The following is a 12,940-nucleotide window of genomic DNA, read 5'->3' on the forward strand; positions in this document are numbered from 1 at the left end:
AAGTGTTGTTGATTATAATCCTATTTGTATTTGCATAATGATATTTGCTTCCCTTATTTGGTTTTGGGTTAACTCTGGTATCACAAGAGCATCAAGTAATGGTCATGGAATGCTACAATTCATGTTTTATATGACATGCATCAATTTTACGTGATTTCACATACTTTTTATCATGTATTGTAAGTACTATTTTACCTAATTTATTATAATTTTATGCTTGTGGAAGGCTCTTTGTTTACCTCACCCTGACGGGGTATGTGTGTGTCATGTTTTTCTTATTTCAAGTGTTGTTGATTATAATCCTATTTGTATTTGCATAATGATACTTGCTTCCCTTATTTGGTTTTGGGTTAACTCTGGTATCACAAGAGCATCAAGTAATGGTCATGGAATGCTACAATTCATGTTTTATATGACATGCATCAATTTTACGTGATTTCACATACTTTTTATCATGTATTGTAAGTACTATTTTACCTAATTTATTATAATTTTATGCTTGTGGAAGGCTCTTTGTTTTATTTTACAGGTTATAGGTGTCAAATACACAAAACAGAGTCAAAATGCACAATATAGTGATGCCTGACGTGACCACGCCAAGGTCGTGACCATGCCGGCAGAGTGCTAGATCTCTTTTTGGATGGTTTTTCATGCTGACTTTTGCTGGACCTTTAAAAGGGAATCTAGGGCATGAATTGAAACATTTTGAAGTGTAGAAGAGAGTTGGAGACTGCTGGAGAAGAAGTTTTTGAGAGTTTTCCTTAGGTTTCCTCTCCCTCTCTCTTGGGGTTGTGGTTCTAAGGTTTCTTTTATCTTTTTCTTGTATTGTTCTTATATGTATTGAGAGATTATTCAATGAGATGGGAGTTGGCTGTTATGGAAGAGTGAACAAATCATTTTGTAGGTGTTTACTTTTTCAGTTTTACTTATGATAATGGTTTTGTTGGGATGCTTTTCCAGTATTCTTTCTATCATGTGTAGCTAAACTTTCTTTCACACCTCTATGATTTGTGGGATGTGGTTTTGCGATTTTTTTTGGATGATTTCTTTCTCTGTATCATTTTCCTGAAACATTAGGACTTTTTCGTTGTTTTGTTAACCATAGAGTTTCATTTACTCATGGTATGAACAGCTAGGATATTAACGCAGAGGAATGAAATGGTTAACCTCAAAATCCATATAACAGTAGACATATTTTATCTAGGTTTTGTAATCTAGAAAGGGGATTAGAATAAATCCGTGAGATTCCATGGGGATTGAGAAAGCCTCAACCTCATGGATTCTAGTTTTCTTTTGACCCAAACATAGGCATAATGAGTATTTTTTATCCCTTTTGACAACAACTACGTTGGAGAAAGTCTAGGAAAATCACGAATGACTACGTTACCAAAATCACAGGGGTGTGAGCCTCACATACTTTGAAGACATATAAGATTTATTTGCCAATGTTTTTTGCTTTTTCCAAACACGTTATCTTTTGTCATTGCTTCTAAGTGGGATTTTAGGAAACAATCTTCTGTTTATGATCACGCTAAACTAGGTTTCGAAGTTTAGTAAACATGATAGTTCTTAGTCTTTTCTTTGTGTGATCAATACTCAGTACTTTTTAAGCTCATTACTATTTGACACGTGCACTTACGTTGTACGACCAACGTATGTTATGATAATTTTTGGCGCTTCAAGTTTTTTGCGTCATTGTCGAGGAAAAGCATTAAGAAGAATTCTGATTTTGGGAAAACTTTAGTTGAACTGTGGAGAATATATGTTTAGTAATTTAATTTTATTTATTATGTTTTTTTTCACATTTGTATGCACTTGTATTGTTGTTGTGTTTTATTATAGGTGCTTAAAAGAATTTTTTTAAAATCTGAAAACAAATTAAATTAAGAGCTAAATAAATGCAAAAGAAAATTTCTGCGGTTAAGTTATTTCTGTTTCTTTCACTTTTCTTTGCATATCGAGTGTCGCATTTGCATTCAACTTATTGACTAGTGTGGGTCAGTACGTTTATGTGCTGTATAATTTTAAAATGTTCTTTTATACACAAGGGAGCTGAGGTTGAACTCACCCCTTTTGAACTTGAGATTGATCACACTTTTAGACGTCTTATGAGATCGTAATTGTTTTCTGAAACATCTGTTGAGATGGCTAACTCTAACACACCCATCATGAAACCACTTAGGGAATACGCCAATCCTTCTGTTGAAAAAATTCATATGAGCATTAATTATCCATCGACCTATCATAATCCAGATGATTCAGAAAAATTAGTTTTGGGGCTTTTGGCTGAAGACTCATGCTTGCACTTAGCTAATTTTCTTGAACTTTGTGCTACCTTCTGGTACAACAGTGTCGCCAATAATGTCGTTAGATTCAGGCTTTTTCCCTTTTCTCTAAGGGATAAGGCTAAGGTATTGTTTAATTCCCTTGCCACAGGATTAATCATGACCTGGAATGACTTAGCACAAAAGTTTTTAGTCAAATATTTTTTTCCATCGAAAACTGTAAAGCTTAGAATGATATCATTTCATTCACACAAATAGATAGATAGTCTATTTTCAAAGCTTGGGAAAGATTCAAGGAATTACTTGGGAAGTTCCCGTATCACCCCCCACCTGATTGACTGATAATTCAAACATTTTACAATGGATTGGTAGGTTCTCTGAGATTGATCATAGATGCCACAACAGGTGGATCCTTAATGTCAAAACCTTTTGATGAAACCTACCAACTAATAGAAGAAATGACCACAAATAATTTTCAATGGCTTGTTAAAGGAGTTACACCCTAGAATGTAGTTAGTGTTCATGAAACTGATGTCTTAACTATTCTGGCCACCCATGTGGCCGCACTTTCTAGGAAGTTAGATAATTTGGGGATGCATCTGATGCAAGGACTTCCACCAAATGATGGGTCGATTCATGGACTAGTGATAGATCCTAGCATCTCTAATTTAGAAACTATTAATGCCATAGGATATAATGGCCATAATTCCTTTTCCAATACCTACAACCCTAACTAGACCATTTACCAAAATTTAATTAGAGCATTAGTGACATTGGTGTAGAAAACCAAGTTTGGGAGAGAACTCAAGCCGACCTTGTAATTAGAAAAAGTGGGGCAGGGACCACATTTGTCAAACTCAACCTCGAGAAGACACCTCGAATCCCCAATTTAGAGAGAATTACCTGTCGTCAGAAAATTTGCTAATAAATTTGAGGAATGAATTAAACACATACACCCAAAATTGATTGACCTAGCCAAACTTCAATTGGAACAATAATAATCCTAAAGTTGACAACCAACAATGGGAGAGCCCCCAAGTCGATTCTATAGGAGGTTGGAATAACCAGGATAGTGACTATCTTGAAGAAAATGATTATTTGGAATAACAATGATAAACCCGAGGAAGGAGTTACAAAGCCAAACTGATACCCTTAGAAACATAGAAAATCAAGTGGGCAGCTAGCTAATTAATTAAACAATAAACCCAAAGGGACGTCAGGGGCAGTAGAGGGGCACACCTTTGAATCTGAAGAGTTGATCCCTAAAGAGTATGTTGAGTTTGATGATTTTGGTTGGAGGATGACTGAGGAAGAATCTACTCTTCTTTTTAAGGCACCCCCTTGCGTTGTAAGTGAGATAGTTGAGCCTATAGTATCACCCATAGAAGTGCCCCAAGAGGAAGAGTTGGAAGACAACCCTAGATAGGAAATTGACCCAATAAAATTGAATCCTCAACCTTAAAAAGCTAGGGAGGACACCCCTAAATTTAGAAAACCTTGAATTATCTTAAATGGACCCATTTCTTGCAACTATCAGAGAAAACAAAATCTGCAAAAAAGCGGAATTAATGAGGTTAAACTGAGGACTTAGTAAGATCTAGGACCAATAAAATATTGGACGATTGATTGAGAATTTCTTAATTGGAATTTTTATCCTGGGGAAAGATTTTTTAGTTAGGCTGAGGACATTAAAACAAGTACTATCTTATGAGGTCACTCAAGTGTTATCTGATGTGCTGGACATGTTTTTACTTTCTGCTTTTATTTTGAAATTTTTTTTTGAAATTTGCTATTGATTTGTTTTAAATTTTCATTTGAATTATGTTTTGAGTCTTGTCCCTCCATGGCGTGATGAATGCATTTGTTACATATTTTATATTCTTATTTTCTTAGATTCATGTAAACACTCCTGTATTTACTTGTTCCCACACTTACCTGTTTTTTAATTTACTGTTATTTCATGGTATTCATATGTTAGAAAAAAAAACAATTTTGGGAAGAAGAAAAATGTACCTTTGTACAAACCGAAAAGTAGTCTACATAACTCAGTTAAAGATTCAGTTTTCATTTTGTAACTACTGTTAGGACCCTTAATTAATTCAAAGTGCTTATCATAATCTATTTGAAGTGGATAAATGTCATTTAGAAAATGTAAACTTTAATGAGTTAATAATAAGAATTCAAAACTTAACAACTTCGTACTTTGCTTAAGGGAACTTATAGATTATTAAAAATGCATGGCTTAGAAATTGAGTAGTAAACCAAAAATATCTTTAATCCTTTGAGTCCATTTTAGCCAAATTAATGTGATATGAAGTTTTAACTTGAAAAGATAATTGGGAGGTGGAACATTTAAAAAATCAAGTATTAGATTTATTGCTTAAAAATCACTTTCTCTCACATTTTAAAAATTAGAAAAAAAAATATTGTCAACTAGATATAATAATTCTTAGGAGAAAAAAAAGAAAAAAAAATGAAAAAGAAAAAAAATGAAAAAAGCAAAAAGTAAAAAATCCCTAGGTTTGAGGTTGGCACAATAAAAATTCAAGAAAATAAAAGTAAATAGAAGGAGGTCTAGTGAGACTTAAGTAATAAACTTTGCATTGATTCTTTAATTAAAATCAAGTAAAGTTATCTTCAAGGTCAAGAGTTAAGTGAACATTAAGTTGGCTAAGATCCCCTAAACCTGTATTAACGATATTCAAGGTTAGTGAAAAAGAATTTAAATAACACCAATTTAAGGATCTATAAAATCTTCTTAAGGAATGAAGGAAATTAAGAAAAGCAAGTTATTAACCATTAAAGATAATAATCCTAATGACATTTAAACACTTTTATTTAGTCTTGACAAACAGGTTGAATAGTTGGAAACCTACAAGAGTACCATACAATTCACTGAGCCATGTGATTACTTGAGGGCAAGTAATAGGGTAAGTTTGGGAGTATTGACATGTGTTAATTTTATATTATTTCACATGCATTTTATCATACATTTTACATACTATTTTACCTCATATATCATGATTTTAGACTTGTGGAAAGTTCTGTGTTATTTTGCTGGTTATAAGTGTCCAACATACAAAACAAAGTCAAAACGCGCAAAAATAGTACTATCCGGCATGATCACGCCTAATCTGGGTGTGACCATGCTAGAACTGGCATGACCCCGCCGTGGTCTAGCGTGACTACGCCCGGACCGCAATATCTCATTTTGGAAGGTTTTTTCATGCCAATTTTTTATGGATCTTTAAAAGAGAAGCTAGGGCATGAATTGAAACATTCTAGGGTGAAGAGGAGAGTTGGAGACGACTGGAGAAAAAGTTTTTTAGAGTTTTCCTTAGATTTCCTCTTCTTCTCTTGGGGTTGAGGTCCTAATGTTTCTTTAACTTTTTTTTTTGTATTGTTCTTATGTGTTTTGAGAGGTTATTGTATGAGAGAGGAGTTGACTGCTATGGAAGAGGGAACAAATTATTTTGTAAGCATGTACATTTCAGTTTTATTTATAACAATGGTTTTCTTCGGATGTTTTTCCAGTGTTTTTTCTATCACGTGTAGCTAAACTTTCTTTCGCACCCTTGTGATTTATGGGATGTGGTTTTGTGGTTTTCTCGGATCATTTCTTTTGCTGCGTCATTTTCTTGAGACATCAGGGCTTTTTCGTTGTTGTGTTAACCATAGAGTTTCATTACTTATGATCTGATCAAGTACGATGTTAACATATTTTGTGAATTGTGACTTCTACCTGTTGCGCAGAGGAACGAAAATGGTTAACCTCAGAATCCAGATGACAATAGACATATTTTATTGGGTTTTGCAACCTAGAAAGGGGATCAAAACAAATTCGTTGGATGCCATGAGGATTGAGTTAGCCTCAACTTTATGGATTCTAACATTCTTTTGACCTAGACATAGGCATAAGGGGGACTTTTTATCTTTGTTGACAACAATCACGTGGGGCAAGTCTAGGAAAATCACGAACCACCACATTACCAAAATCATAAGGGCGCGAGCCTCACATATCTTGAAGATATATAAGATTTATTTGCCGTTGTTTTTCATATTCTCAAAACACATTATCTTTTGTTATTGCTTTTAAGTAGGATTTTAGGAAACAATCTTTTATTTGTGATTACGCTAGACTAGGTTTAGAAGTTTAGTAAACTCGAGATTCACCCATTAGGATAGCTCTTAGCCCTTTCCTCGCGGGATCTACATGCGGTACTCTTTAACTGCATTACTTGACACGTGCACATGCTTTGTACGGCCGACTTACGTCCCTGTAAGTTTTGGCATGTCACTATATTGCTATCATGTATCATGATCTTGAACTGTGTATATCACCATTGATATAACAATTATTATTTTTCAACACCATCAGTTAAGGAGGAAATTGAAAAGCAGGTTAACCGTATAGAATGATTGGAATCTCCATTAATTTCTTCCTTGCAACTGTGATAGTATATCCTAAGGTAGCTTTTTTTCCATCACGGTAATTTCATGATCCTCTCTATAACTTCCATGTAAAAGTATAAATCATAGTTATCCAACTTCTTTTTATATTGTGTTCTGCTAGTTTTATCGATAATTGAGATTTCGATATTTTGTTTTACAGAACTTTCAATTTTTTATCAGAATTATAAATGGAGTAAGTGTTGTGTATGATACAGGTTCTCATTTATTCTCCAGATGGCAGATGCTTGTTCAAGTATCAAGCATATGAAAGTGGTTTAGGTGTGAAAACTGTAACATGGTCCACATGTGGCCAGTTTCTTGCTGTGGGTAGTTATGATCAGACTCTAAGGGCATTGAATCACCTAACATGGAAAATTTTTGCTGAATTCACGCATATACCAACTATTCGTGGGCCTTGTGATGCTGCTATTTTCAAGGTAAAGAATTGGTATTGCAATTTGGTTTTCTCAGCAAGGTGGTTACTTTTTATTTTTCTCTTTTAATTTCGTTCAGGAAGTGGATGAACCTTGGCAACTTGATATGGCTGAATTATCTTTGAGCAAAGATTTCCCCAATAATTTACAAGGCAACTATCATGGTTAGTTCTTTTCTAGAATGCTCTTTAAAAAGATTTCTTCATAAGTGTGATTGACAATGAAATAATCTCGACTTATTTAATGAATAAATGTTGGAGCAAAACTTTTTCATATTGGATGATATATTTAGTTTAGAGCACTTGCAACTTAAGATGAGCTCAATATGTTTAATTCAAGAAGATTCAAGTGCAAGTTCATGTTAAAATGTTAATTAGTTTAAATTTTGTTTGATTTATCAAGCATTGAAGGATAATGATGATATATGAAATAAATATTGAAAATAAATTTTGAAATACTGTAAAAATCATTCTATAACTTCTTACAAAATATTGACTTTTTGTTACATATTTGATTTATTATTAATTATATATTATTATTATCTTATTAATGACCATTTTTAATTTATGCATCATTATGATTTTGATTACATTGGTCTTTTTGTAAATTTATTTGATTCTAAATTTCTCATATATTTCATTAAATTTTTTAGTAAAATGCCAAAATAGTCTAATTGTTTACATGGGGTCATTTTAGTCCGAGAGTTTATAAAAGTACCAAATTAATGCGATGGGGAATGGGTTTTATTCTTAGTAGTGAATCTGCATTTCCACAAAGTTTATGTAGTAAAGGAAATGAATGTTTTCTCAGGCTAGCCTTGTAATGTGTTTGAACCTTAAATTTAGTTGAGTAATAAATTAATAAAATTGAGAAGTCAAAAACTTAGGATTGTAGAGGTTACCCACCAGTGGAATAATAAATTTATCACTCGTCGAGGCCAATCTTGATGTTAGCTTATTTTGCTTTGCAGCTTCTTTGGGATATGGCTTTGATACCAAAATTTGTTGTGGTAGGTTGTGGAACCGAATGAAGGACAATACTCTCTTTTTTTGTTTGTATGAGGACGATGGAAGATAGCTGATGGAAGTTTTTTGGACTTTAGGGGTTATGGAAAGATAGTTTTCCTATAGTGACCAAAAGCTACCTTTGGAAAGAAGCAGTTTGTAGGGCGGTGAAGTGAAGAGGTTGTAGGTTTGAGGGTTTAAGAAATTATTTGGAATGGCTGTGTGAGGATGTATGCTACAGCATGAGTAGTCTAGGATAAGATTGAGAGATAGGTAAGGATTTTTGACGTTGTTGGTGGTCAGCAGTGAGAGTTTAATGGCTTTTGAGGGGAGGTGAGAGGGAGTAAGGCTGAGAGTTTAAGAAAGTTGAGAGAAACTGCATAGACATGGGTGTTTGTGAGGTGATTCTACGGATTGAGTGGGAGTTTTGGAGTAGATTCTAGGGATTGAGATTGAGAGGAGTTGAAGAGATGAAATAGCAAGCTAAAATATGAAAACTAGAAAATATAAATTAATCATCTCCAAATGATTATCAAAATTTGATCACTAAGTTAAACTATTAAACCTAGTCCAAAGAAGACTATAAACTTCTCTTAGTTTCCAATCTAGAATAATTTGTTTATCACAGTGAACAGTGGAGAGAGGGAGAGTCACTTGATTAAATTCTTAGACTGATGTCAAATAGAGTAGAATCTTGCATGAAATGTAAGGCTCTTGCATGGATTGAATTAAATGAACTTGAGGCATCGTGTTGAAGTTAAAAAAAGTCATTAAAATCATAAATTTTATTATTTGGGGTTGATTAAACTTAATAAATATTATGTCACCGAACCGACTCCCGCTTTAGGATTTTTATATTTTTTAATGCGAGGCACCCTTTCCCTTTCGAAATAAAAAAGCCACACAACAGGCTTGCGTAACCCCGCTTTTGCTCTCCCACTCCCCTGTTCGAACACATCCTAGACCAAAAACCGCTGAAAGCCCTCGCCTTTGCTTCTGTTGTTTGCTCTAGTACATGTAACTGAACCACATTGTTTCTCTCCTATTCACTCTAGAGATCATAGATGAAGCCACATAATCTCTTTTTTCTTTAGCTCAAGCCATTTCCCTGCTTCACTTCTACCTCTTCCCTGTTCTCCTTCTTCGCTACTATTTGCAAATCAAAACCCAAAGCTAGCCCATCCGCCTTATGTTCGTGAATCCCTGTGTCTCACGCAATCTTCCATCCCCTTATTCATTGACATATCTTGCAACACAACCACGATTAGAGCTGGAGGAAAAGCAATGACTGGATCGTGACATATAAGGCTTCCAAAAATTCTATTCCTCTTTACTTCTGGATTGAATCTACACCTTAGTCCCTTTCCATTCGAACACCTATTCTATCTCCCCTTTATTTCTTTCAAATAACTTGGGCGATCCCTTCGCTCGCCCTAGCTTCACATGTTTTCTCTTTCTACAGGTGAAGCCCCTATTTGACTTCTCCCCAACCACAATAATCAAAGTCCTACTGTCGCACAATTCATGTACATAACCTCATGATCCTGCTTTCACTGCTTTGTCTATGCGCGAGACCCAATCAAATCCCTCACTACCTAATTTCACACGCGAACTCAAAACATAAACCCTTATCTCTTTGCCTTAACCTGCTCTTTGCCTGTTTCGCACAGCCCACTGATCTTTTATTTCCTTTTCCTAAGCCCTTGCATCTCCTGTTTATTTGTTTGAATATATATAATATATAACATATAACATATATTATATATATTATAAAACAATCAGGAAGATATAGTCCATCAATTTCGTCATTTCATTGATCGTCTCATTGCTATCAACATTGACAATTCGCTCGAAAATGTATAAAAAGGGGGGAGGAGAAATTTTTGAAAATGCTTGTTTGAAGAAATTCAATTACCTGTCCAAGAAATTAAGAACTGTTCATGGAAAGTTTATTATTCGTTCGAAGATATTTTTATAAAATTAGGGAGAATATTTTAAGTATTCATCATGAGAAATCTGAGTATATGTCCAGAGAATTAAGTAATGTTCAGAGAAAGTCAAGTACCAACTCGAGGAAATACGTGCTTGTGATTTGATTTTTTTCAGGTACCTTGAAGGCCTAATGCATCTCTTAAGATCGGTCAGTTAAAAGAACATTTTGACTTCCGTGCTTGTGATTTGATTTTTTTCAGGTACCTTGAAGGCCTAATGCATCTCTTAAGATCGGTCAGTTAAAAGAACATTTTGACTTCCGGCTACAATGTCTCACGACAATGACCAGCGAGTCTTTTAAGATAGTTGGACATGCTGGCTTTCTCCCCGATGCCCTCTAATGAGGGTAGATTTCCGGAGAATTTATGGCCGAAAAGTCACTGTAAGGTAAGTAGGTCAATCACGCAAGTATACATGTTAAGTAATATGCGGTATCAGAGTCTGCGTTTTGATTCTACGAGGAAAAGAATAACAATTAGTCTTGGTCGTAAATCTCTAATTTATTAACTATAAGAACCTAACTTGACGTGATCACAACAAAGGGTTAAAATCCTAAAAGAAAATAAATCACAATCGTAGAAAGCAGAAAACAGAAAGCAAAGATAAATTCAGCGTTCATCAAGAGAGATGAGACTCAGGCCTCTATGACTCGGGTATTGTGGGATTTTGTGATTTTTCTTAATATGTTCTTACGTGATAGTTTTCAACGAGGAATATGCTTTCTTCTTATGTCTATGCCTAGGTTTCACCCGATCCCTTATCAAGATTGCAGAATCCTACTAGAATATCTCTATTCTATCAGGATTTCATGGTTAATTTATTTATTCCACCATGCAATGGATAGAAGTTTTAGACACGAAGATATTACTTAATTTTCTAGACTAGGAATAAATAAAATTCAGGTTAACCAACAACATAAAATCATGAAAGCTCTAAAACACTACATGGAAAACATCTTGAAAAATTACGATAAAACCACTGATCCTATATCACAGAGACATGAAAGAGAATTTAGTCATGCATAGTAGGAAAAACCTTAGACTAGAAAGCTAAGCAGATCATCATTGTAAGAAACGAATAATTGTAAAACTTATAAGCAATACTTATTCTCTCCACAAGAGTAGTAGATCCCTCTCTCATACACAAACTTTCAAAAATAACAAGAACAAAGGGGAAAAAGAGAAGCAAAAATAACCCCTAGAGGTTTCAACCCAAAGAGAGGAAGAAAATCCTAAATAACTCTTTCTTACCAAAATTTCTCCTCTTACAACCTTCAACCCCCAAGATGCCCTAGCCACGTCCCTATGAGCATATATGTAGGAAAGCTTGGCAAATGCAATTAAAAATCTTCCAAATCTGAATTGACGAGCGTGACATGGGTATGCCATGATGCTGGTCCGGGTGCGTCGTAATACTGGCGTGAGTGCTCCGGAACCATAATTTCTAGGCGTGGGCATGCTGCGATGCCGACACGGGTGCATTAATCTAGAGCGGGTGCGCCAGCTTTTGGGCGCAGGTGTGTTGTCCCGGCTGCACAGGTGCATTGAGTCAAAAACAACCTTTAGTTGCTTAAGTTCACCCTTTTTTGTTCCAAAACTGCATCTAACATGTCATCTGCACAATTAAAGCAAACATATCTTTCTCAAGCATAATATCAATATAAAATATTATAAAACAAGAACAAACAAGTCATGAATTCATCACACATTTCATTCACATCAAATATAAAATTGGCCACCAGCAACTATAAAAGGAGCCTATGTAAACTCAATATAAAGTCAATCAATCCTTACAATATATTGTGATCCTCTCCGATCAATACAAATATCCGTAGATCTGTATTGAGTTTTCTTACTTGATATCACGTGAACTATGACTTATGTCCATTGCCTAGTGGAACGAGTATGATAACCTTAGAAACCTGGCAGAATAGACATATTCTAGTAGGATTTTGCAACCTATACAGGGGGATCGAAAAAATCTTGAGAAATGCATAAGGTTAAGTGAAACTTAAATTTATGAGTTTCTGATTCTTCTTTTGACCTAGACATAGGTATAAGGAGAAATCTTTTATCTCTAGTTGTCAATAATAGTGTGAGTTCCATAGGAAAATCTCAAGAAATCACTTGACCTGTATCGCAGGAGTATGAATCTTGCATATCTAAAAAACTCTTAACTCTTTTTCCTATCATTTATGTTTATTGCATTTTTAGAACTCTTGGATTCATCGCTGGAGTTCGATCCAAACCAGACTTAGCGGTTTGGTAAATTAAAACTTCACAGATTAGCAATAGTTTGACAATATCCTCTGTGGATCAATACGTGGACTTGTTTCCATACATTACTCAATCAATGCGTATACTTATGTGATTGATCGATTTGCTTTGCAAAAATTTTGAACATCAAATTTTTGGTGTCATTGTCGGGAAACTCTTTCTCACTAAAATCTCTCTCTAACAGTCTCCAGCTGCCCTAGTTTCCCTAGGCACGTCCTCATGAGCATATATATAGGCAAAGCTCGACAAATGCAAGAAAATTTTTTCCAACTTTTATTTAGCGAGTCTGGCGCGGGGCCGCCACGATGCCGACGCAGGTACGCCGGAACTATAATGTCTAGGATCGAACATGTCGCGATGACGGTGCAGTTGCTTTAACCTGGAACAATGCATTAGTTTTTAGGCGTGGGTTTGTTGTCCCAGTGTGCGGTGCACTTGGTCAAAAACAACCTTTAGTTGCTTAAATTTGTTCTACCTTTAGTTGCTTAAATTTGTTC

At 34.9% G+C, this 12,940-nt stretch overlaps 1 protein-coding gene across 1 annotated transcript in view; it reads left to right on the plus strand.

Annotated features, from left to right (window-relative positions):
* The window catches only part of LOC110021944 (WD repeat-containing protein WRAP73), a 47,157-nt gene that overhangs the window by 11,761 nt on the left and 22,456 nt on the right, over nucleotides 1–12,940 (plus strand). The window contains exons 3-4 of the mRNA XM_020720674.1: nucleotides 6,953–7,174; nucleotides 7,251–7,335. Coding sequence (XP_020576333.1) covers nucleotides 6,953–7,174; nucleotides 7,251–7,335 — 307 coding nt within the window. The remainder of the gene's footprint in view (nucleotides 1–6,952; nucleotides 7,175–7,250; nucleotides 7,336–12,940) is intronic.

The sequence above is a fragment of the Phalaenopsis equestris genome, unplaced genomic scaffold, assembly GCF_001263595.1.
Source record: "Phalaenopsis equestris unplaced genomic scaffold, ASM126359v1 Scaffold000152, whole genome shotgun sequence".
Classification (NCBI taxonomy): domain Eukaryota; kingdom Viridiplantae; phylum Streptophyta; class Magnoliopsida; order Asparagales; family Orchidaceae; genus Phalaenopsis; species Phalaenopsis equestris.